We start from the raw sequence: 27,345 nt of genomic DNA on the forward strand, positions 1-27,345 counted from the left end.
AGTGAAGCATACACAATGAGCTTACTTGATAATTTCTTTGAGAGTTTTTTTCCTTGTATCTTGAGAGATCTTAGTCTCAAGGGAAGATGAAGACTCTTGGGGAGGTTTGTGTACTCGTTGTACCAGTAGAGATTTGTGTGCTCAGATAACCTAGAGAGGTTGATGTACTCATTTGTAATCCTTTGATATTAGTGAAACCTCTTAAGCAGTTTGCTTAAGGGAGAACTAGATGTACCCCAAGAGTTAGGTGAACCAATATAGAACTTTGTTTTGCTTTTCTTTTCTCTTAGCCTGTTAAACGTTGTGTGTTTTGTGTGGTGTTTTCACAATTTAATTCAGACTCCATTCAACCTGTCATTCTGGAGCTAGTTGTTCTTATACATCTATCTTCTCTTCTTAAGACAATTTTTCTCTATTTTCTCCCCCCGTTTTAGCCAAGATCAATAAATGGATGGTATCCTTTGCTTCTCGATAAAACACCATACGACATGTGAATAAACCTTAACAATATATCATTCATACATTTTCAATAAAATGTCATTCATGAGAAAGAAAATTTTAAACCCTAACATGAAAAACCGTAATTTATGAACAAACAAAACAAAACCTACCAAGATTTCACAAATCACGTTTCTAATGAGCACAACTAAAGAACATACAAATCGCACTTCCAACCACAACAACAAACACAAAATTGCGAATAATCAATATTAAGAGAAAAACACAAAGAATTTCATCTAAAGAGTAGAACTTTAAAACATTTTCTTTCAGAAAAAAAATAGTCACTCCTCCAAATAAAACGACATAAAAAATTATAATATTTTAAAGTAAAATGCACAAAACGATGAACAATCACATGGATGTTACATTATAATCCACTTTAGATTCGAAACTCATTTACCACGTAAAAAAAACACTTTAACAAATATGATGATTTACATAACTTTAATAAAGTTCATCAAATAAATATAAAGTTTAAATAATGCGAAAAATCACTGTTTTTTTTGTTCAAAATAGTTTAATAGAAAACATATGGAATCTATATTTTTATTATGTTGATTGATGGAATGAGTAAAACACGATTATTATAATAAATAATATAAGTATGGTAAAGATTAAAATATTTACAACTTGTGTAAAAAAAAAAGGTAATAATAACGTTGAATAAAATATTTAGAATTAAAGTAAAAATAAAATATAGAAAAGTTAAAATATATTATTTTAAAAAGTTACTTGTAGTAATGTGAAAAAAAACCATCACAAGTTATTTTAAAAGCATTTTTACTAAATACTACTATAAGAATAAACATTTTTATTATTATTTTATTTTATGCAATGCATAAGATAAATATTTAATTTTTCTATAATTAAAAATCATAATAAATATATATTTATGAATATATAAATTATATAATAAATAAAAATTTACAATAGATAAACTGTCACTACAAGAAAATGATGAAATAGAAACCAATTTTTAGAGACCAAAATAATTAGTTGCAATAGTGATCCTGCCTGTTGACCAAAACGCTGGAGCTTTGCCTCGTCAAACTTAGATCGACGTATGCACTGTGTTTGCCTCCGTCCTTCGCCGCGATCCACCTCAAGAACCTGCAAAAGACGAAACGGCGCCGCTGCAGCCGATCGCACTCCAACGCCCAAGTCAGTGACTGAACCACCAATTACTAAGAGTAACACTCAAGAACTCTAAGGAACCGTGAACCAGTTCTCTCTCAGTATACTCAATAACTCGCAAGCGTAAAGAAGACAATCTGAACGTGCGTACCTCAGAAGTTCGTTGGAAACTCTTATATACCTGGACACTTTCTCTCTCCTGGCAGTTACACATCTGGACACGTGCCTCGCATCCAGCTGTACACGTGCCATCATCTGGAGCATCCTTGACTTGGGCGCTACTTCTGACTCTCCTTTGGCTAAGTTACTTATGCACGATACTACTCAGTGCATAGTTGTCTTGGAGCGCGATCTCTTCTGGATTGGCGAGTTAAGGTGCCTTCGTACACACCTTCCCTGTGGTCTCGCCGACCGCCTTCATGATCTGCACCACCTGTTTCACTGTGTATGCTCAAGCAAGCCGTCCCCCGACCTCATCCTCTGGCCAGCTGGGAAATGTCTATCTGCCTTCATCTCCGGCGATGTCCTTGTTTCGGCGATCTCTAATCACTTGGTCGCCTGGGTTTACATCTGGCGACTTCATCTTTAACCCGGTGACCGTCGGTTCTGGTGTACTGGAGATCGGAGCATGCCAACTTAATAACTGGCGACTACGCAAACCCCCGACCTCCTTCTCTTCTGCTAACCAGGTGTCCCATCCAACACGCCTATATAATAGCTCGACGCCACGTCATTACTCCCGACTACCAGGGCGGTACAAATAGTAACTAAATTAGAGACCATTTTGGAAACTAAAACAAAAATTGGTTTCTAAATTAGTTTCTATTATTTTCTATTATTGTTAAATAGTTTCTAAATTGGTATCTAATTAGCAACCAAGGTTTTAGAGACTAAATTTAGAAACTAAATAATTGGTAGATAAAACATTGGTTGCTAATTAGATACCAATTTAGAAACTATTTAACAATAATAGAAAATAATAGAAACTAATTTAGAAACCAATTTTTGTTTTAGTTTCCAAAATGGTCTCTAATTTAGTTACTATTGCAACTAATTATTTTGGTCTCTAAAAATTGGTTTCTATTTCATCATTTTCTTGTAGTGTGTATCTTAGATTTACCATGTGTAATTTATATTGTCATGCAAAATTAATTTAATTTTTAATTTAATTTTTAAAATTTAATTTAGAATTAAAGACAAAAATGTATATTAAAAGAGATAAGTCATTGAAAGAATACTTTAAAAATTTCGTATTGAAAACATTTTTATTAGAAAACATTTTCAAAATATTATGATAAAAAACAATTATTCTTATTTATATACATGGTAAAAATTAGAAATAGAATGTGCCACGTATTTGTAATCCAGGTATTTCATAGTTAAAGTTTTTTTCTTCTAATAAAAATCAATATTCTCTTTAAGATGGATAGTTCCTTTTTGCATACCTTTTTGATAAGATGTGATATTGAAATCTTAATTTAAGTTCAAACACAAACGTGTATATTTTAAGCACTATTGTCAAATACTCACAATTAATATTTCAGTTTATATTAGCTAATTTTACATTCACAATAAAAATTATCAAATATTCATTATTTGTAAATTAATTATATACCAAGTTAAATATTTTTTACTCATATGCATAATAACTATTAGTATTTTACAAATTCCATTAATTAAGTTTTGTGCATTCGGTTATCATATTATCATTTTTTTTAACAATTTAATATAGTTGACATGTCATAAAAATAATTAAAAATGTCATTTAATATTAGTTTTATTATAATTATAATTTTTTATTTTTTAACATATCACGTATATTTAATTGATTGATAAAATATAAAAAAATGAAAAATATTTTAGAAAAATATATATAAACCATTGGATGATGATTTTTTATGCTATATAACATTGAATGATAAATTTTCTAATTAAGTGAATAAATTTTCTATAAAAGAAATAATTTAAAATACAATGTTTTTTATGTTGTTATATATTTAGCTCAGCTGGTTAGTGTAACTGTAATGCATAAAGTGGGTTGGAGAAGATTGCGTGGCCACCCAGTTATAAAATAATTCCCTTTTTCTTTATTTTCTTTACTAATACGAACGCATCTCACATACCGTCCTACTCGAAGTATCAGTTTTCAAATTTTCGATTCCATCACTGATATTTCTCTCTTTCTTTCCCTTTCTGTCTCTCTCTCTTTCTCTCTCCCTCCGCCGAAGATGGCGCCGCCTGCGGCAGCAGTTGAAGGCGGCCAGGCACCGCAAGGGAGGCAGCAACAGGCGCAAGGAGGGTTTGGCCTCACAGGAATCATACGCATGGTCGTTTTCTGGTACTTCGCTTCCAAATTCTTCTCTCCCAAAAAACCTACCGAACCTTCCGCTCTCATCTCCAATCTCTTCCAAAAAGCACAGCCTCTGGTACTCTCTCTCTCTCTCACGCACACTTTCACCTCTGCTAACTCAACTTCTATTGCATGATCTCACTTCGATTTTTTATTGTTATTATTTCTCTAAATTCGCCTGTCCAGTAGTCACTTAGATTCGTTTTTGAACTTAGGTTAGGCATGTATACGATCTCGATGATTCTTTTAGGTTATGATTTGTGATTGAGTGGAATTTCGATTTCCTCGTCGCGAAGAGTTATGATGTTATGTGTGTAGCTTATTTCACGACCAGAAGTCTCAATAAGTAACTTTGTACTGAAAATCGAAATTAGGTTTTTGTGTATTATCTTACTGGTCTGTGTTCTGATGCTGGCACAAGCTGCAAAGGCTTTCCTAGTTGGCGTTGCCTTTTGTTTTTGTTCTTAATCAGTTTGTTTTCTGGATGCTATTTTTGTTCAGGATATGTGGCTTTATCTTTCCGAGAACGAGAAGTTCAACGACTTTGGTGCTGAAAGTTCACTTGTATGGCATGAAACCAATATTCCGTATGCTGTTTGGGGATCTGAGAGTACTAGGACTCTTACTTTGGACTATAATCCATCGGAGGTATAAAATTGAAACTTGAAAAATGCTACTGCTAATTATCCATGGTTAATTTACATTGGTTTTTGAAGAAAAGTTAAAGTAGTTCGCGTAATTTATGGTTTCTTATTCTACTTTCAGTCTTTGAAACATAATGGGAGTCTATATGCTCATGTTTTCTTTGCACACTCTGGCTTTTCACCTGACCCAAGTGATCCGGAATACCAGCCTCAGGCGGCATTTGGAAGGACACATCGTATGTTTTTTTAACTTATTGATATTTTAGCATTAAATATGTTTGAAAAAGTGGCTTATAAGGTGTCTTTATTTTTGTTGGTCTCAGCTGTTGTGATGTACTTGCCCAAGTCTAAAGCAGATAGAAAGAAAAGTCTGTTGGGAAGTGCGTCAGATTCTAGTGAGGCTCAAGTGACACCCAAGGTTTGTTATTTCTCCCATAATTTTATAATTAGCTTGATGTGAAACTGTAATGATAGTAATCTGCCTTGCGTTCAAGATCTTTATTATAGTTATTGATTTTTTTAAACATAAAAAATGTCATATTGTATTCTGCATAATGTAAAAAATCCAGTTACCTTTTAAATATCCTATTTCATCTTACTATCTAAACCATTGTATTATTTTATTATACAATATACAGTTTTCTGGGGAAACATGGGTGATTTCAATTTTTGTTACCATCTTCTAAACCTCTCATTCTAGAGACAGATGAAAACTATGACATGGATGGAGCACCAACGGAGGCAAAATTAATGTTGAAACTCGTATAATATCGGGGAAGGGGAAAAGTATGGAATGCTATCATATATATGCAGCATAAAGTGATAGAGGCAATTCAACAAGGAGATTCATATTCCTTTTTCTCCCTATTAACTGAGTCTTTTGGAGGAGCATATAGTATGCTGTCATTAATTCTGTAGTTGAAATTTCTGTTGTTAGAAGTTTTGAGAATAACTTCTTGTTAAAATCTTAGTCTGTAATCCTATATCTCAACCTTACTGGCCAGAAGAGTTGCTGCTCGATCTAATCCTTGTGATTTGGCTCAGTATGTTTACATGGAACAACTTGCACCAATCAATATAATTTATTTTCTTACTGAGTTTGGTATCAATCATGTTGTCAGTTTCTCAATTTGTTAGTGTTTAGTGCTTTCCATGATGACATGTTACTGATTTCAGGATGATCTCATTATTGTTCTCTTTTGGCTTTGTCAGGTGGTTGATGATCCCGAAGAAGATGATGACGATTCTAAGGATGAGGAGCCTGTGGAGTGGGTTTCATATTGGAAACCAAATATAACAATTAACTTGGTTGCTGACTTCACTCAGTATGTTTGCTTGGAATTCATTTAATTTTTGGCACATTTTTTGAACTAAATATTCTGCCTTTTTGCCTGACATAATTTCTGTTTAAGTTAGATGACATCTGATTATAATTCTATGGAGGAAGTGTTGTTCAGGAGTTGAAAGAGTTTGTCAGATAAATTGGCCTTCTTTTAATTGGAATTTTGTTTTGCATGAGGTAGTATAAGAAGAAAATAGTTATGCATTTTACTTGGAATGCAATTTCATTTTTGGGGTGAATTGGGTTGTTGGATTGGAACTTAACAAAATTTCATGTGGAAGATTCAGTTCGTTAACCATCAGTTCGTCAATCCAATCTCCAAAACTAAAGAACATTATACTCGTAAGAAAAAAGTTTCGCTAAAATCTTTCAATTTTTTGGTCATTGTATCTACATCTTAAGAATCAGAATCCTACATATTTGTGTCCCATGGCTCTGCTGCCATCAATCCACTTCAATCTGTCTTTCTCTTGATCTCAAACCATCAACATGCAATGTAATGTTGCCTATGGCGGATAACTCATTCATAGTAGTTAATACAGGAAATTGTGCTGCCATAGCAGTGATGCTGAGCCAAGCCGTAAGTTCTTTGTTACTTTACATTTTTCATTTGTGATCAAGATTATGGCCTTTCAAGCACAGAATCACACTTGAGAAGTCACAGTAGATGAAATCCTTGTTTTGTCCTCTCTTTTTTGGGCATAGGAAGGATTTTAGGGTTAGAAATGCTTCATCCATAAAAATATCCGGCTGCTCAAGCATTTTCCAGCCAGTTCAGTCCTTTTAATTCTTAAGGCTGATAGGATGGGAAAAACAAATTAGGGTTTTTTTTTTGCAGCGGTTGGTTTCGGGCTTGCACTCATAACTGGCCCACTCTCTAAGCATTTTTTAGATTGACCCTTCTGTTCCTTTATATAGGAATGATAAATATTCTTGTTGATATTCCTCTGCATTGCCGTAGCCTTTGGTAACAGTGAGAGATTGAGATGAAATCAGAATGAAAAATGATGAATCTTAGTAGCATAGTTTTTAGTGTTCAATTTTTTCTGTCTTTTCTTTCTAGTTGTCAGTTTTTGGTTCAAGGGCAGGTGTTTGATAGACGAAGCTTGAGCGTTTAACTCATGGACTGTTTACATTGTGAAGTAATACCACAGAATTCTGTCTGTGGTTTTGATGGGTTGAATCCATGTTAAACCTACTAAGCCAATTCCAAAATGTGATTTTGGTTTTTTAACCCACTACTGGTGGGGCAAGTGTATCCAATTCCCAAACCTGTTTCAACAGCACTTTAAAAACTGGTATTTATGTCCGTGGAATTATGCTTGTAATCTCACTCTTAACCATATATTAGTTGTACATTGAATTTAAACAGTTTTTCTCTTGTTATCTTTAAAATGAAAATAATTTTTATTTATTGTTGCCTTGTAATAGCACTTGTGAGCAGCTCCATACCTAAGGTTAAGCATTGGACATCATACAGTTGCCATTGCAACAGCGGTTGAAATGTACTGACCCATCTTAATACATTTTTGGAACTACTACGAGAAATTATCACTATTTGTTTATGATTTGTATATCGCACTATACCAATCCCATGAACAACTTGTGTCCTGTTACAAATTTGAACTGATGACCATAAAATGTACTTCTTTTGATTCTGTACCCATTTTTGCAAGCTTACATGCTTCTTGGCTTGTATGTTGTTGGCCGAGAAAATTTGTGTATTATGTTCAAAGGTATGTGTCAAAAAAGCTAGCGCGCTGGTTAGAGGGGGAACTAGGACATAAACTTCTGAGGGTGGAGGACAAAGGAAGTTTAAAAAGATTAATTTTTTATTTTATACAAAATATAAAAAGTTTGGATGGGCTATCACTGCCATAAGTGTATATGGGGTTTCTTCATTGTTGCAAGTCTATAAATCTGAGACCCATAGTTATTTGCTGTCCAGAACTTTTCTCAAACAAAGCTAGTGAACTTTTTTTCTTGACATTTCCTACATTTAATTATAGTAGTAAAAAACCTATGAATATTGCTTCTAGATTTTGTCTGTAGCTGAGCCACTTAATTGATGTATATTCTTTATTGATGTTGTGTATCGTTGTAATAAAATTTTCCTGTTTGCAGGTACCCAAAAACAGGTGCAGCGCCAAACATTGCTCCATGTATCCTTGTTATTTACTTTGTTTGCTATTCATTTTTTTTTTAAATTTTACTCCCCTTTCTTGGCTCTGGTTTCTGGATGTCTTGTCTATCATTTAACATAGTATGTTCACATTATGTGAGATTAATATTTAATCATGGAGAACTTATAGATGGCAATGCCTTGTGCAACTGAATACTTTTTACTTTTTGTATCATTTCACTTTCGGGAGGGTCTTATTTTGACCTTTCTCTTATTTTTTTTTAATTTCACATGTTTTGTTTGACCTTCCAATATGTTGACAGAGTAACTGGTGTATTCATCGGAGTTAGCTGACTATATGTTTATATGACCTAGTTTCCTTAACTTTGGTTCCTAGACTTGAACATCGATCCTTTCACGGGGAACTACTATCCAATTGTTTATTTCAATGAGTTCTGGTTACTCAGGGATAAGTTGATACCTTTGAACGAGACAGTGACTGAATTACGACTTAATCTGGAAGTTGGTCCCATTAGTATGACAAAGTGGCAGTTATTCCTGCAGATTGACCAATCCTTCCAGATTCACCGTAATTATGGAAGCATGCTTGAAGGCGAGGCTGATGAACTAAAGGTTTGTAGGTTTAGAAAATTTTCTCAATTGTACATAATTATCTGTTATAGTGATTTAACGAATTTGATGAAACACTCATGTTGAGTACTTTGGTACTATGTTGAATAATGGGTTGCTTGAACTCTGAGACCTGGTTTTTATTTTCCTTGACTTTGCATTTTTTCAGTTGCGATATCTTGTTATTTTGTTCTTGAACTATTGTCCTCTTTGGTTGTACTGAGTAGTTGTGTTGTATTCAACTGCTGAAGTACTGCTTAATAGAAAATTACTTTGAAATAAAATCTTGATGAAAATATAAATAGTATTTGGTACTAGTACAAAATCCTGTTTACATACCTTCTTGAATTTATTTTATTTTTTATTCAAAGAATGAGGGCATTAAGGGTTGAGTTGTTAACCACTTGGGCATAGAGGTTCTAATATCATGTCATAAGCTAACATTCCTAAAACATTCCTAAAAGTTTGAGCTCTATGGTGAAAAACCTGATTTGTGTTTGATTATTTTCTTGTTTTTTTTTGTTTGTGTAACCATCAACCCTTTGCATGTGCAATTTTTCATTACATCTTACCATTTCATACCTGACATTTGCTTCACAATACTCATCTCCATGTTTCTCGTAGCATCTTGGCATTTCAACCATAAAGTGGTGTTTATTTATATACTGTATATTAATCTCTTAAAGATTTTAAAATGGAATTTCAAAATGTAAAAAAAATCCTATGTTCTGCATTTTTTTCTCGCTTGTTGAGTGTCTTGTTTCTCTAATTGGCTAATATTTGACTTTGATGGTTATTACAGAGGGTATTCTTGGAAGGAAATCCTTACCTCCTCGCAATTACCATGGTTGTTTCTCTTCTTCATTCAGTCTTCGACTTCTTGGCTTTCAAGAATGGTAAGTCTATTGTCTATCAATTTTTGAGAAAGCACATCCAATAAGGTAATCTCTACGGGTTTGGTTAGAGGCATAGATTATCATCTAATTATTTTCTTTCCTCCCAGACATCCAGTTTTGGAACAAAAATAAATCTATGGAAGGACTCTCGGCAAAGACTGTTGTTGTGAGCTTTGTTTGTCAGCTTATTATCTTCCTTTATCTGCTTGACAACGACACCTCCTGGATGATTCTTGCTAGCTCTGGAATTGGTTGTATTATTGAGTTCTGGAAAATTGGAAAAGCCATGCGCATAGAGGTCTTTTTTTGTGATCTCTTGAATTTTTTAATATGTTATTGTCACATTTGATTGGTATGATTTTATGAATTTTTTTATATATGTTAGAATAAATAGTCTTAAAATTTATTACAAAGGTGTTGTGTGCTTTGTGCTGTACCTAGTTCTTACATATGTCTTTTCATATTCTCTTCTCTTCCCTCTCGTCCATTGTATCTGATGTATCCAAAGTTATTATAAATATGAGATCCTAAGAGAGGGAAATTCACTCTCAAATTCATTATATTATTTTTGTATTTCTCAAGTATATAAAAATGGCATGATACTTTGTTATCTTGCCCTCTTTAATGTTATGATAGTTTGTACTGGTTTGCATATGCAGAACATCTGCTGAGCTGAGACCTTTCATGCTTACAGATACTGTTTATTTTTTGTATTGAATTTTTCCCAGATTGATAGGACAGGAAGGATACCTATGTTGAAGCTTCGTGATCGAGAATCATATGTCCGAAATAAGACAAAGGAATATGATGATATTGCAGTCAAGTATTTATGCTATGTTCTGTTTCTCCTTGTTGCTGGGTTTTCTGTTTACTCACTGATGTATGAGCGTCACAAGAGCTGGTATTCTTGGATTCTGTCTTCTCTCACAAGTTGTGTATACATGTTTGGTAAGCACTCTTCTAATTGGTTATGCTATGATTGTGTTTTCATTGATATTACCATATATTAAATTGTCACAAAGCTATCTAAGTTAATTAAATTAAACCGAAGTGCTTTGCCTCTGGTAAATTTGGTATTAATTTTCCTAACCACTGTGACTTATGCTTCCCTAGCAAGATTGTACTGAATGACCGAATCACTAGTTCCATACTTTTTCTGATGGTTGTGTTAATCTCAAGTGCTTCTAGGAAAGCCGAAATTTTGTGAATGAGTTGAAAAGTTAAACCTTAATAGAAAGAGAAGAGTATTTTACATTTGTTTTAGTCAAACTTTATGCTGAAGTAAACATGAGTATTTCTGAGTAAAAAATAAATTAGAATACTTTTCACATTCTAATCATCATTTTGCTGTCCTTGTACCGAAATAGAATAAATATGAAATTCACCTATGGGAAACACTCTGCTATTTTTCTTTGCAGCATTTTTATTTTTCTTTTGTTGAGTAATGTCTTCTTTTTTACCCACCTTTATTTCTTATGGGCAAGGAAAAACATGATATTTTTCATTACAAAGTATTCACCGAGGATGTACAAGTTACTAAGTGGACATGTATGAGAATTCAAACCAAATACCCACTCATGCACTTGACCAATTTCCATGCAGATTATCATGATCATTAAATTCACAAGTATTGTAAACTTTGTAATGTTTGTACTCTCTACTGGAAAACTGTTGCAGGTTTCATTATGATGTGCCCTCAATTGTTCATCAACTACAAGCTTAAATCTGTTGCTCATCTACCTTGGAGGCAAATGACTTACAAGTTTCTCAACACCATAATTGATGACCTTTTTGCCTTTGTTATTAAAATGCCAACACTCCATCGGCTTTCTGTTTTCCGTGATGGTAAGATTATGATCATGACCACCTGTTATTCTGTACAAGTACAACTTGACCTGATAGTAGAATAACTGGATAAAAATCTTTATTACTTATCGGAATTAGTGACCTAGGTGCAACCAGGCTGACAAATCCTACGATATTTGAATGTGTTCTATAGTGGAAGCTTTGTCTGTTAAATTTATATTATATATAGTGATGAGTTTGAGTCCCAGTCTACCTGAGAGCTAAGAAAGTTAAATTTGAACTTCATGGTTGTGCATTAGCGAGATGAGGGTAAATTAGAACTTTGTTTCTGAGAGAGGACTCCCAGACGAAAGCTGTACCTTCTCTCCATCAGAGTTTTGAAGCTGATATTAGTAGTTTTTAGAGAAGGAAAGGAGCTTGCGTTTATGTATCATACTTCTTTCCCACCTTGTCTTGCATTCACGAACCTTCATGACTGCCTTATAGCTGAAAGGATAACCATTCTTGAATCCAGCCCTTAGTTCCATAATTTTACAAATTTGAAAGCCATTTATGAAACTGTGTTCTAATTGTGATTTTTTCTCTGAAGATTAGGCACTTTACAAGTATATCACAGTTCATCAAATGTTATCATTGTCTTAGTATATCTTCTTTTGCACTGCCTTGCAGATCTTATCTTCCTCATATACTTGTACCAGAGGTGGATTTATCCAGTGGACAAAAAACGTGTAAACGAATTTGGTTTTGGAGGTGAGGATGATCAGGCTGTGGCCGAGACAGGCCCTGCAAAGGAAGTGACAGACCCTGCGAAGGAAGAAGAGAAGAAAACTAAGTGATTTGGTTTTCTCTCTACAGTTTGAGAAATTTTTACAGTAGATACTTGATGCTGTAGAATCCGAAGGGGATTAATTTATTTTTCTCCCCCTTTTGTTACACATTTGCATTTAGAATTTTGTCTAAAGAAAGCTTTAGTTTGGCCTTGCCTACTGGAAATTTTACCAGGACCAAAGGATGGCGGCTATTTAAACTACTGAGACCTTCACGGTTGACTGTAATGGTCTAGCAGATTTTAGTTTACCCCTCTGTAGCTTTCTTTATTTTCAAATGTCTTATTTTTGTGATAGATGACCCTTTTATGTATTATTTTATTCCACTCATGTATTTTTTACTAATTTAGCCTTGGTTTTGGTTTATTCTATTGTAATTTGTTGTGCGTTTTACGTGTAAAACTAAATCAATTAAGTCACATTAGAGCATCTTCCCGAATCTCGACTGCCATTTAGGGAGTAGAAAAAAGAGTGCATGCTTTATATCACCACCTTTTTGGATAATAAATAGCTTCATGGGGGCTCCTACTTCCTGCACCCCCTATATGATCTTATGGCACCCCATAAATTTTGTAATTCCAAAAGTGCCCTTTTGTAAAAATGTTAAAATGTATGAAGTTTTGGTTTAGAGGTTTGGTGGTGTGGAATTGTTGGTGCGTGAAGAGAGTGTTGAAGACACTGGTGGTGGATCGTAGTAGTTTGAGGTGAGTGTTAATGTTGGGTTTTGTGTTTCTATTTTTTGTTGGTGCGTTTTTGTGCGTATATATCGGATTGGATAATCTTGTGAATCTTTGAATTTCATAAGTTATAAGTTGTAACATGTATCTTGATATTCCGACTGAGCATTCCTTTCAAGATTTGATCCATCAGTCTTTGCTAAGTGGACAACACTTTTCAAATTGAATGACATTATCTCGTAATAGAAGTTAGCACAGTTGGTCATGAATATTGTTTTTTCTTTGTTCATTTGATGCATTTAGATCTTATTGTTTCTGGAATACGAATCCTTGAAACTCAAGACTCGGTGATCAATCACTCCATCTACCAGGCGAACTATGCTCGATAATGAATTGGCAAGCTTTGTTAAAATTTATATAATTTGTGTATATTTTCCACTTTCAATTGAACTTTTTTATCATTACTACATTAGCTAACCAAGTGGTGTACTGTGCTTCTTTGCAGCGTTGCGCTTTTCTTCATCAATTTTTCTTTTCTTTTGGGTTTGCAGAGTTGCGCATTTATATATTGACAATCGGTGTAATGATGTTAGGGTTTACCTCTGGCATGTCGAACATGGTCCGAACAAACAAAACATTTATTAACATGGTCCGAACAAACAAAACATTTTGAATAAATGTTTGGCTTAACGATGTTCCAATATTTGTGGAATGTTTATCATCTTCCAGAGGTACCAGACATAAGTTCTTTCCAGGTTCGATTCGAGCATCATTTATTATTGGATTTAGGTATGATGATGATTACGAAAATAAATGAAGCAATGAATAAAGTGATGATCGAATAGTAAAGGAGGAATTAAAGAACATAAAGAAAAGGAAGGAGCAAATGCATGGAAAGAAAAGAGAAAGAGTGAAAGAAGCTTATGGAATGGGGATGATTCACGCCACTTAGAGGGTGGGAGGCTCCAAGATAAGTGGTGCAGAGACGTCACTTGAAAAGCACTGCACTCAAGATAAGACCCTGATAATGGAGTACTCAGACTCACAAAACACTCACACAAAGTTTCTTTCTTTTCTTAATGCAATTTTAATGTGTCCATACATGAACCAAGGCACCCTTTATATAGGGAGGAATGACTTAGAGAGCAAGAGTGAGAGAAAGGTAGAATTAGGAGAGGAGAGGGGTGGCTAGGTCAAGCCTAGGGTAGAAAATCACACCCTTTTTTCCTTCTAGAAGGTAAGTTAGCAAAAATCCTAAATCTAGACGCACTTTGTCATAAAATATGGGCTTGACACAAGTCCATTTTGTTAAGTACATTCCTATTTATGTTATGTAAACCCTAAACCCTAAATCTACTCTAACTTATTCTTCTATTTGGACCCTCCAAAGCGAGTCCAATTTATTTACATAACTTTTTTTGTGAAAAGACAAGAAGGAAAAACTTCTGATGTTCTGGTTTATATATGGTTCTTTTTTTGTTGATGCTCTCTCGAGGTTTGGTGGGGTGTGACTTTGTATACTGAGATGACTGTCATTTTTGTGAAGTGTTTGATATGTCCTTAATCATTTGTTGGTTCTTGTGGTTATCATGTCCCTTAGGTTCTTCCTTCAAAATAATAATGTGTATCGCCTGATGAAGTCTCGATGATGCATGAGTCTCTATTCAGGGAGTTGACAGTGATGGATTAATCTTCAGAGTTGATGTCTTCTCCTAATTATGCGTGTCCTCAAATTTCTCCGGGAAGGGTGGTCTTCTAGCTTCTGAATCCGACCTTTGAGGCCTTGGTTCGAGTATGATCTCGGTCAGTTCCTACCTCATTTTCTCATTCTGTTCTTGGAGGATTTGTATGTCCTCCTCATTCTTTTGACGCATGACTCACATCTTTTCTTTGTTTTTTTGGCGCATCTCTTTCATCTCTCTCTGCAAGGTTTGGAACATACCCACCTGCTCGACCTTAGTCATTCTCTCACTCTCACTTGCCAATCTGCCTCGTTGATACCATTTGTTGTCCTTTAATACTATATCGGCCTCACCGATGCCAATTGTACTTGTATAAAACCTAGGATAGTACCTGCTACTTATTGAATAATTGTTACTCGTCACTTGGTTGCTCCTCTTTTACTTCTCTTCTCGTATCCGTTCCTTAGTACTCGATCGAGAGTGACCTTGCAAAAGGTTTTCTGGTGATCAAGTAAGTGTTTTGTATTAAAGTGTATATATTGATGAAAGCGTACTTTATTATTGTATAATTATGTTTGTTTACAGTGTTTATAATGGATTATCTCATTTATCGGTCGTATTTAATGTATATCTTTGTTAAAACGATATTACATGATTTGTCATGTATTACGTGATTTGTCGCGTATCTCTTTATGTAGTCAAAACTGTTGATCAAGAGTGATCAAGTGCTTTGAAGAATCCAAATCCAAGGTATTTGATGAAAGACTGGTGTTGCTGCTGTGCGTGGATGGGATCTGGGTAGATTATTTTGTAATCCACTCCTTGTTTGAATTCAGAACTGGTTTGAATTGAAAACCTTTTTAAAATAGAATGTTTATTAACTAAGTGAAAAATAACATGTTGTTTTGTCGAATCAACCGGTTGTTTTACTCTTAGGAGTTTTGAAAAAGGTTGAAAGTTGTTTGACTTGGTTGACTTAACTGTCAAACCAAATTAATCGGTTGTTTCGTGGTTTCAACCGATTGTTTCTTTAAAAATCCTAACATAATTCAGTTTTGATTGGTGAATCTGTTTTAAATTATTTCTAACTGAATACGCTCATTCATTAAATGTTTTGACCAATCTTTGGAAAATATAAATAGTTTGTTTATGTTTTCTAAAATTAAGAAACAGTTTTGAGAAATTTAATTTGACATATTTGATCTCAAGTTTTCAAGATTCACATCAAACTTTGGATTTTCATGTGAGAGTGGAATAGGATTACAATTGTATTCTTTTCATATTGTACTTTGATCAGGTGTAATCATTTTTCAATCTTCTGCATTTCTGTTGTTGTTTTGTCGAGGAGTATTATGTGTTCTTGAAGTGTTCAAAATCAATACTCTTGGTGTGGTTTGCCAAAGGTAGTGTGTTTCTTGAAGGGTTCAAGGTCACTACTTTGGTGTGTTGTGTTTTGTAATCTGGTTTGATTGCTTAGTGGATTACCCAGTGGTTTCTGGGAAGAGGATGTAGCTCTTGGCTTAAGAGTGAACCAGTATAAACTTGTTTGTGTGATTCTTTCTTTCTCTGAACTCCTTTAAATTCTATTTTTAAGTTGTTTAAGTTTTACCTGATATAAACAACCAATTGTTTTTTATGTTTAGCTTTATAACAGTTTGTGTTCTTGGCTAACTTGATTCCTCTTCTGAATTTCATCACAAAGTTTCATTAAACCTTCAAAAGTTTTCGAAAATCTCTTATAAACAATTCACCTCTCTCTTGTTTAAGGTCATATATTCTAAACAATGAATCAATTTAATGTTTATGTAATCTAGATTGTGTCCTTTTGTAATTTTACTTCATCGTAATAAAAAAATTTACTTATTGTTAAGACATAGTATTAGCAATGTGAACATAATTAACATACCTAACTAGTTTTCTGGTTACTCATCCTGACCACGGTGGATTGTTCCATATAATTCATTTGAAGTATTAGTTTAAACTTTACCTTCTCGTTAACACGTTAGTTTTTATATTTATTTGTTAGAAGACTACTAAACCCTATTTTTTGCCAAGCATACTAGACTTGTAAATGAAACATTTACGTTAAGAAGAAACTTTATAGTTTTAATGTTCATTCTTTGGTAGAACTTTTGCTTTTTGAACCTCTATGATTGTTACCTATACGTCCATGTTAACAACAAAAGAGTAAAATACCCTCTTTACTATACTATATCGTCATCGCTCTTACAACATTGTTATCTTCTTCTTCGTTGTGTCTTGCTGTTGAGTCTTGTGACTAAAGGTGTTTTGAAGCCTAGATAGATTTTGGGTAATAAAATGTAATTTTTTTCTTTCTAAATTGTCTAATATGAAAAAAATTTAAATTGTCCTAATCCATAACATCTCTAGAGGTAAATATTTATGTAAGATTTTGAAAAACTTATTCTAAATACTTTGTTTTGAAAATCTTGTTCCAAAAAACACGTCACATGTTCTCAAAATCATGTTCCGAATTTCATTTCCTCTTCCTTTATAAAAAAGAAAATGCTATTTTGTAATTTCTTTATTTTAAAATAGTAACTCCAAAATGATAAATGACTTAGAGTTCTTTTTTTCCTTTTATCACATGTTTCTCATTTTATTGAAATTAAGAGGGTGTTGGATATGAACCGGGTCTAAAAGGGTAAAACCAATCGCTGCCTTTCCCTGTTCGCGTCTGAAATTGTTGTGATGAATCTCTTCCTAAACGAAGCCCTAATCGCGGCTTAAATCAAACTACATCAGGTACTCATCTTCTCCTCATCCTGTTGCGATTCTCATTCTCTATGTTTTTCTTGTTTTTCCTTTCTTCTTATATTATATAATTATTCAATTTTCTATAATTGAAAAACACCACGCCAGAGCAATTAAAATTACCACAAATTTATTATATAATCACGAGCAGAGAAGAGCAGAACACCACGCGAGCAAATCGGAACCGCGAGTGGAGAAAATTGCGAGAAGAGAGAACCGCGAACGGAGAGCACGACGCACCACCACGCAGCGAAACGACAATGAGTTTGGCGTGACTGGAGAAGAGAACGACGCGGCGCGGCGAATAGAGATCAGAACAGGGAACCCTAATCCGCGAGGTGGAGGAGAAGAACGAATCTAATCGCGGTGAGTTTCTTTTTATTTCCGCACAAGAAACGACGATCAATGGCGTTGTTCTGGGTTAAATAGAAAACCCCTCTGTACTCGCCAACGCGTTTGCTTCGGAGTCAACTCCGGCAATGGGCGTGGGAATGTAAACTTGAACGAGTTTACGAGTTAAGACGTTAGTTTGATAACCATTTGGATCCCAAACTAGCGTCCCTATCTGCTTCTTTGGCAAAGTAAATACTTTGAATTTCAGTGGGAGATTGTGAGTTCTTTAAAGTTAAATGTTATAGATTAATGTGAGAATGTCATATATGGATTGAAATGTCGATAAGTTACAAATAAAGGTTCCACTAGTACATATAATAGCACAATTTATTAGCTCAATTATATAGATGTTTTTGTAATGCCAGCTCCTGTTTAGTTGATTGATGCAGTGCTACTGAATAGGTGTATTGAATAAATGTGTTTTCTATTTTGTACATATTTTTTAGCTAGCTGCTATTTTTAGCGACCGAGGGTACATACCCATGTTTTGTAAAAAATGGACTGGTCAATGAACCAAAAAGAAGAATTTCTAGGTTTTAGGGTCGAACTGATACATATGACAACAAAAGTCTTTTCTTATTGGACAAGGTTTCGACGTGGATAATATCACACCATTGGATTTTGTCATAACCTAATGTACAGAAAGACCATTTAGATCTATTTTCTTTTCAATAGTTTCACTTGTTTATTTATAAAATCCTTTGAGCTATAATTTTGGGTCAACTTCCACTTCGTCAACTCTTCTTTATGAGTGAGATTTTGTGATAGGTCAAGGTACATACTAACTAGGGTTTACAAAGGGGTGTTTTTATAGCTCTAGAATCAGTTACTGTGAGCCTTTATAACTCTGTTACCGAGTTAGGTACAATTCTGCTAGGTTTGGAAGAATATCACTGCTGTTGCAAGGGATGTTGTGGGAAGCTTCTGAGTGTCAAATACTCAGTTACATCTATATCTCAGGGGACGTAAATCGGGCAGTGATAGGATATACTTCATTTAATAACCAAGTTTTCTATCTGCCGATTTCTATCATTTCACCATCTTTTCTCTCAGCAAGTACTGCTATTCTGTTCTCTCTTTTGTTCCTGATTTTATCTCATTTTATGTGTCCGTTAATCCTTGCAACATAAGCATCTATATAACATTGTTCTTTGTCTGCTCTTTACAGCTCATCATTCAGTCAGTACCATAAATCATTGTAGGTTATTTGACATTGGGTTTATTGGGATCTTGAAATCTTTTGTGATGAACTAGAAAATGTTCTTCGGATTTGCACAAATTGTTTGAAATTCATTTATTTCTTGTACTAGGCTTGTTTTGGTTTTGGCAGTATTGTATGGTCCTGGAATATGGGTATCCGGTCCTTATAGGAGCATACAATCCTTAAATATTGCAAAAGTTGTGGAAGATTTTGATCCTTTTTTACAGGTGGGGGGAATTGCTTCTCATCATATTTAATGCTGGGTATTTTCAACATTGGGAATAGATTATTCTTGTTTGCGTGCGCAAATTCAGGTAGTTGATGTATAATATTTCACTAACAAAATTTAAAAGTGAACATAAAGCTCTCTGTTCAGCTGGTACCTCCCTGACTTGGATCAAACCACCAAACTTAGCAATTGCTAATCACACTGTCAATTGTTTTCTTAATATTTGATTGTGAAAACAAGCTATTTGTTGCACCACATCAGAAGCGAAGGGCAAGGAACATGCTGAACCTAAACATCCTAAACATGAGAACTGTTTAACTTAACTTTATGCTCCACTGGATCACTAATTCAACGGAATATTGTTTTTCATTCCCCACTTTCTTCAGGACACTGGCCCCTTTTATTTCCTGTTATAGAACTTTGTAACATGGGATTTGGTGCTTGAAGTTATGTATAGATGGTTGAGTAAAACATGATTAGGGCTAATCGAGTTGCTAGCTCTAAATCTTGTTAAAGTTTGTCATGATTTGAACAATTTATCTTGATTTGCAAGATTTTTGTTGCTATACTAATCTGATTTCTATAAACTAAATATAGGGCAATTTCTTCCACTTTTTTGCTTTTAAAACCAATGTTTAAAACTGATTTTGCAGAAGAAGTAGTTTTAAAAACAATGATTTTTAAACAATGTTTTGAATTATGGGATTCCAACATTTTTTAAAACCATTGATTTGGGATTCAAACACATTTATAAAATCAATAACTGCCTAAAAACCGTAATTCTCTTGTTAATAATCTAGTTAAATACCGTGAGGATTGCATATGTTCATTCTAGAGCGGATGTAATTATCCATGTGTCTGTTCCCCAAGGACCAAGGCAACAAGAACATGATAAATGCTATTAAACATAATAAAAAGCTAATATCAGTTGATCAGGATTCACTTTTTGAGAGCTAATTTTCTCTCGCTGCTTTGAATGCTAATGTTTTGCTCAATAATAATTTATACACTAGTTGAATATGCTTGTTTTAGATTTTTGCAGAAGATTCAACATGCATTCGATCTTAATTTGGACGGAACAAGCCTTAGATATGTAGACTGAACTTTGTTTCATTTTGGGCCGAGTGTAGGGATTTCTGGTCTTGTGGAACTGAGTTCAAACTAAAGAATATGTTCTGTATTTTCATGGCTTATGTGAGCCTTTTTGTTTGATAATCGGCTAGATAGTCACAAAAGGCACACATACTTGAAATTTATGTGCATTAGCTATAGATATGCTAGTGCATTAAACCCTTCTTTTTTGTGACACTTCACGGATTTTTTTCCTTTTGGGTTCATGATAGAGTAAAAAACTATGACCGAATTAATTTTATTAAGAACGTTCCTGAACTTTTAAGAGGTCCGAGTCTCTCCTCTCCCCCAATTCCTGTACAAATTCCCACATAATTAATCACACCTCTCTCAGTCGTCTTCCTATTTATATAACATCATCAGCCACTTAAGTAACCACTTGATTCTTCCCAATTCTCATAACTATAACTAAGGGCCCTCAACTAACAGGACCTATCAAGTCACTTCTACGATATTTTTTGGGGGTAATCTATAGTTTTGTTATTGGAGTTTGAATGGGATGCTTGTGAATTCAATATAAGATGCGTTATTTTTAATTGAGCTTCGATTGGAAGTAGGAAATTCTTGTTCGGTTAGTAGTATTCGATGAACTGTCCATGGATATCAAATAGTCACTTATCTGTCATAAGTGATCGTTCTTTAACTCTTTAGTAATTATCGTATTAGTAAAGGAGCTCAAAAATGAGTACTGTCTCTGGTTGGGTATGCGTAAAGAGTTCCCCTTTATTTATGATGGATATAAACTTTCTTCTTTGACTTTTTAGCATTTTCCCTAGTACCTAGCTGGTGTACCAGTGTAATGATGCCTCTTTCTTATTTTGTTTTATTTAGTAGTAGTTGTTGCTATTTGTAAGTTCTGAGCGTTGCTTAGTTAGTTCCCTCTCTTGATTTGGTGTCTTTGTTGTAATCTGTTTTTGTATTTTATTAGAATTAGAATGAGGCTGAATTTTTGCATCTTCAGCCTTTTTGCTTTTATCCAGATTTTTTCTAAATTATCATAATTATAAATGCAGTTGGAATATGCTATACATTACGCTAAAATAAATAAAAAATTGAGAAACACATAACTTTGTGAAAACAAATTTTGATTATTAAGGATTGACATTATTTCATATTCTAAGTTGACCGCAGATTGAAGGAGAATAAACAGGAACAGAACAACCTGCAGAATTACTCGATCTAGGTCCCACAAAAACAGTCATGGACAGACGCACGAACACCACCAGGCCAATAGCGTTGTCTTCGCCTTCCATCACTGCCACCACCACCATAACAATTGAGAACTCTGAGCCATCAACCTCTTCATCTCAGCACGAACAACAGCAACCAGAAGTACTTTTCCTCCCCCTAAATCGCAAGAAGAAAAAGGTTAGTTGGAAAGAGGGCACTGTAGACAATGAGTTTTTGCAGAAGAAGAGTTCCAAGAAGTGCTGTATCTTCCATAAAGAGAAGCCCTTTGATGAAGATGACAGCGATGAAGATGAACATCCCTCTGACGAACGCCCTCACGGTAGTGGGTTTTGCTGTAAGAATCATGATGAGGCTGGCCCAAGCAGCTAGAGAACTGATTGATCTGAGCGCTCATTAATCAAACCTAAAAACATATTTTGTAGAGTAAATGATGAAATCATTGAACTTAGTTTTGCAACTCAAGAATTATTTAATTTCGGTTGCAATTATAAAATTACGACATTGAAACTAGAGGATGTTCCATTTAAATTTGAGTGTCTCAAACAATTGCCAGTTTAGTAGTGAAAAATAGTTTCACTAATTTTTTGTCATAATTGCACTGTTTGAAGAATAACAAAAATATTTGGTATCGAAAAGTGTGTTAATGAATGTTATCAGAGTATAATTTGTAATAAAAAAAATTATATTTATGAATTAAAGTTCTGCTAATATTGAATAGAAAAATTGGGTATATTGCTTTTTTTATTAAAAGCTTTTCATTTTTCAGTCTTTTGATTTTGTAGCGTGATATTTTTCGTCATTGGTGTTGATTGTCGTTAATAACGTTAATAATATGATAAATGATTTATTCATCATTTGTTATGTGAATTTAGAGAGATGAGATGGTTTTATGATAGTTTATTGAATTTGTTTAACTCGTTAAACAAAATAAGTTTTGATTATCCAACACAATTGAGTTTGGGTCTTTGACAAATTGTGTTAGCATTAAACAATCTGCTTTACATATAATTTAAGACAACATCAATAGTTAATTTAAGAAAATATATAAGGCATAAGAAGAATATTATGATAAGATACAAATTTAAGTTGGAAATTTTCATAACATTCTAAAAGTCATCAACGATTGACTTGTTCCAAGAAAATTCTTGACACAACAAACAAACTTTTCTGTTGTGTGATAAATTTTGTTTTGTCAATAAAAATGTATTTAGTATGAAAGCTACTTTAAGCGTAGGAAGTGCAAAAGAGATTTGTGTCAATTATAAAGGCTTCCAACCTCTCATATATTTGATAAAAAACAAATTAGCACTTAAGTCACAATGGTCATCAATATTCTATAGATAAAAAGTTTTACAACTTAGAACCAACTAACGGCCTTATGTAATATGTAAAATCATGATTTATATTGTATGAACATTTACTTCGGTCATCGTGTGTTAGATAAAAAAAGAATTCATCTTATACACTATTCAAGTCTAGTGAACTATTGAGATCAATCATTCTTCTTTGATCGGTCGGATGTATCATATTTCAGCTTTCCTCCTTGCAAACTCTTTCCTCTACTCTACTTGTTTTATCTCTAAGTCTTCTCGTAATCCAGGATGGTACCTGCAGAAGGCACTCTAACACTCAAGTCAGTAATGATATTCGACACTCGGTAGTCAGAACATTGTATATGGGTGACGTACCTCGATCGTGGAATTTGTGCTATTTATATTATTTTAGTGGGTCTTTCTTATTGGGTCAGATTAGGGAGGTGAACCATGTTTAGGAATACATTATATAGCTCTTAATCATGGATTAACTTCATTGACTCTGCTAAAGCGTAACTGGATTCGTGTTGTCGATCAGCCCATTGATGAGACCTTGACATCGGTCGACCAGTGATAGGAATCGAGACATGTGATCAGTTGTACTCACCGGTATATACACGAATTAGAAAAGATGCACCACTTTTGTAAAATCTTCTTTATGTGAAGATCTCTCTCTCAAAGAATATTTATTTGTATAAATTATTTTTTTTAGAGCTTTTCTCATATTTTTTATATCCAAAAATGATAGTAGGAAAATATTAAAAAAAAGCTAAAAATAGTTCAGTGAAAATAATATTTGTACATTTTTTTTTTTAATCAGAGGAGATAAAGAAATAATAAAGAATGACTTTGTATATTCGTTATAAGCCTAAAGATGTATAGAAAATACTTGTAATAATTTTGAATATAGTTTCATGTAAAGAATTGAATATTGTCGGTATAAAAACCAAGTGCTTATTACTTCTTCTATTACACTTGTATATATTTTTACTTTCATCCAAAAGTTTTTTTTTTCTAAAACTTTTTTATGAATTTCTTATAAAAAATAGACGATCAGGTCGTCAATTTGTTCCCTTACAAAAAATCTATTAAAGCATTTTTAAACTTTGTTCAACCATTCCTTTTAAAGCTAATAATTGTTTTTTTTTAAGTCTTGGTGTCCATCAAGATCTTCGTCAAAAAGTGGCAACTCATTCAAAACATGGTATAAGTTCCACTTGACATTTCTCATTGGTGATGCCACTTCACTATTTGACGACATCATAGCAATAATAGACTTGGTGAAGAAGTCTCACGAGTTGGCGGGGTGGGATTTGATTCTAATAAAGAGATTTTGGTTAGTATTCAAGTCATCATGTTTTTTACTAAAAAAATTTATTGGCTACAAGATATTATGTTGATTGAGCATTCAAATACTTATTCCAAGAAATGTGATTAATTTCATCTAACCTCATTAACTAAAAATCACATTTTGAAAAGTTGAGGTCTAAAAAATTAAGTATTGTTAATAGTAGGAGTAAAGAAAATAGGTTCCCAATTTAGAGGATTCATGGTGAGATTATTTAAGTTCCACTTCTTTTACGCGGTAAACAGACCAAGTCAAATGTGTACAGTTGAGGATTGTCGAATCCACATGAAATTAATAATATCATTAGAAATATAACTTTTAAGATGAAGTGATACAAAGATAGAGAATTTTTTGCATATATTTTATAAATAATTAATTGATAATACTTGAATTGTGACTATTGAGTTATATGGTTGGCTAAATAGGGCACAAATACATGAATTCGCCTTTTGACCTTATTCATGTTTTATGAACAATCAATGATCGTTCTTCACTATTGAACATTAAGCACGGTATCAGACCCAAGGAGTTTAAATCTCAAATAAAAAACATGCAATTACAAACAACAATGACTCCAAAGATATCACATTGTCATTCAATTTAAACAAGATAGATTTAACAACTCATAATAAAATTTTATAGTGAAAGTTTAAGTATCAAAAGCTAAGATACAACAAGCATGGATCCCTAAGTGTTGTAGGCCAGCTTAGGCTTCAAAATCCTTTTCTCCAAAGATTTGTATTCATTTCCTTTGAGGCTTTGGTCTAATAGCCTAATTGATTATGAAGTTTAGTCTTTCTGAGCCTAAACAATTAGAAGCTCTCTATATTTTCCTTTTCCTAGATCTCACTTGATCCTTTTAATGGCTCTTAGTGTTTTATCTCTCAATGCCTCTTGATTTCTCAAGGCCTCTCAATGGCTCTTCCTTTTGATGCTTTTGAACAATGTCCCAAGGTCCCTATTCATAGAAATTTTCAATGGGATTCATCATTCGCTTAATGGATTGGCTCAAGCCCATTTCATGGGATTCATAAAAAATCTTTAGGCTTCTTCGGATTCCCAAAGTAAGAGATTTATCAGGGATTCGTTCCAAGCTTAGTCCAACTCTGACCTTTCTTAACCATGAAGCAAAAATTGGCTTGGCTTAGGCTTTAAGCGAAATTCTTTTGTTCCTAAACTTGGTGCAAGTTGGCTCAATACCTTTTTGAGAGAATTTGGGCTTTCTTCATAATTAATGATTCTATTCGCTCAACCCTTTCGAATTCGCTTAACATTTTCATTTGTGGATCTTTTTTACTGTTATGGCCTCAATCTGATTAGCGAATGTAGAGGCGCTCCGCATTTTGAGTGTTTTATCATGACTTTCTTCTTTAGACTCAATCCACTAAGTCATTTTTCATGCAGTAGGCGGATTGACTCATTTTGTTTCATCATTGTTTGCTTTGTTTTTTACATTTTTCTGCAAGATTTCTGCATATTTCCTCTTTTCTTCTTTGTCTTTAAGCGCAACTGGAGTTGGGGAGCTTTCACATGTTGTTCACATGTTTTTGAACATTTTCTATATAAATTGCATGTTTATTGATCTATGATTTGTTTTACAATTTGACCCTTATCAAGGACTAAAAACATATTTAGGTCTTTAATATGTTTAGAGGGCCAAGTTTAGAAGGAAGTGAATAGAGTTAATAAAAATGCTTACATTGGGCTTAAGGAAGCCTAAGTGTAACACTAGATAGCTCACACTACCTTATTCTAACCATATTCTATTCTTGACCTAAATATAAGGTCCAAAACCTACACTACTTGACCCAAATATTTGGCTCGGTTATTTTATGTTACTAGGCCCAATACATGACTCATGAAATCTTAAAATACTTTATACAATTGTTTAAGCTAAAGTTTGAACCAAAACTAATGTTGACTAGTCTCTTCTGAAGTCAGTCGAAACTCAAGTCTTCTTGTGTTCTTTTGATCAAAGTTCTAGTTAATGTTTTGATGACTTGGAGGTCTCCTTGGATATGCTTCACATTCCTTTATCCTAGAGTTTTCCTCTTGATTGGGCCTACAAAGATAAACAAAAGTCCAAATAGGCCTATATTTGCAAGTAAGACTATAAATAGACTTTAGGCCTTCATCCTCCTTATTTTGTGGTTGGACGATTTCCATTAAGAAGCCTCGTCATTTACCTCTGGTTGGACCATGTCGCGTTAGTTCTCATGACTTGTTTGGGGAGGTAGGATTGGTTTTACCTACCCCATGGTAGGCGCCAGAATATTCTAGTTCAAAGTTTAAATGGCTTCAATTTAGAGCATTTCATAATGTCCTCGAAATCAAAATTTTCTTGTATTTATAAGGAGATCCACTCTAAAATTTAGAAGAAAATTAAAAATTACTATTAAATTTGTTCCTAGATCTGTGTAGATTAATCTATAAACGATCAACAATTTAACTACCCCAATTAAGATTTAGGGTTTTAAAACTAAGTTGAGGAACATTGAATCTTTAATCAAACCAACCATAAGGAATCATGCCATGATTATGATATTCCTACTATACATTAACCCTCAATTATCCAAAGTAAAAAGAAAAGTTTTTGAATGTTTTTTTTACACAATAAAAGTCAATTGGACTCTAATTGATTATGTTGTAAACTTTACAACACTTTTTTCACGATCTATATTTATTTATATATATAAAGGGGATTCTCTTTCTTAACTACTCTCAATTTTTTTCCTATTTTATAATTATATCAATATATTTAATTTTATTACTGTATTATGGTCATTGCGTCATTTCCTATTTTTTATAAAAATATTAAAACAGTTATCATAAGCAAATATTTTTTTGTTTTGAATTTAATTTTCTGAGATATATCTCCATTTCTTCAATTTTCGTGAATGTTTTCCAATTTGAATTTTTGGAATTTTATCATCGTTTTTTCTCTCTTCGCTCTTACTTTATCTCTCTTCTTCCTCAAATTTCAAGAAACTCAATGAGATAACTCTCATGCTCTCTGTGTCTCTCATACTCTTTATGTATCTCATACATACAGATACACATAAATTTATATTTTATTTAAATAAATATAAATGTATATAATAATAATAGATATTTATGTTTTATATATAAGAAGTATTAATTATAATTCTTAAT

General features: G+C 33.5%; 2 protein-coding genes across 8 annotated transcripts; both read left to right on the plus strand.

Moving 5' to 3' along the window:
* The first annotated feature begins 3,656 nt into the window (after nucleotides 1-3,656).
* Nucleotides 3,657-12,618, plus strand: LOC137820231 (uncharacterized). Its single transcript, XM_068624192.1, has 12 exons — nucleotides 3,657-4,061; nucleotides 4,487-4,633; nucleotides 4,751-4,865; nucleotides 4,953-5,047; nucleotides 5,842-5,954; nucleotides 8,096-8,133; nucleotides 8,491-8,726; nucleotides 9,526-9,619; nucleotides 9,727-9,917; nucleotides 10,348-10,567; nucleotides 11,297-11,464; nucleotides 12,095-12,618. The coding sequence occupies exons 1-12, from the start codon at nucleotides 3,864-3,866 to the stop codon at nucleotides 12,259-12,261; spliced, it is 1,782 nt and encodes a 593-aa protein (XP_068480293.1). The 5' UTR covers nucleotides 3,657-3,863; the 3' UTR covers nucleotides 12,262-12,618.
* A 4,596-nt stretch (nucleotides 12,619-17,214) lies between these two features.
* On the plus strand, nucleotides 17,215-22,166 carry INH3 (inhibitor-3). 7 transcript variants are annotated; one of them, XR_011082591.1, is made up of 3 exons: nucleotides 17,215-17,377; nucleotides 17,495-17,752; nucleotides 21,462-22,166. XR_011082591.1 is itself a non-coding variant. In XM_090295225.1 (2 exons), exon 2 carries the CDS (start codon nucleotides 21,541-21,543, stop codon nucleotides 21,898-21,900), a length of 360 nt encoding a protein of 119 aa, XP_090151351.1. In that variant the 5' UTR covers nucleotides 17,244-17,377; nucleotides 21,462-21,540; the 3' UTR covers nucleotides 21,901-22,166. The 7 variants fall into 7 exon arrangements, 3 of the variants coding, with proteins under 3 accessions (XP_090151351.1, XP_090151349.1, XP_090151350.1); XR_016515547.1 differs by having other exon boundaries at nucleotides 21,472-22,166; XR_011082592.1 differs by having other exon boundaries at nucleotides 17,538-17,752.
* Nucleotides 22,167-27,345: the final 5,179 nt, after the last annotated feature.

This window comes from Phaseolus vulgaris, chromosome 9 (assembly GCF_051622355.1).
Source record: "Phaseolus vulgaris cultivar YP4 chromosome 9, ASM5162235v1, whole genome shotgun sequence".
Lineage (NCBI taxonomy): Eukaryota > Viridiplantae > Streptophyta > Magnoliopsida > Fabales > Fabaceae > Phaseolus > Phaseolus vulgaris.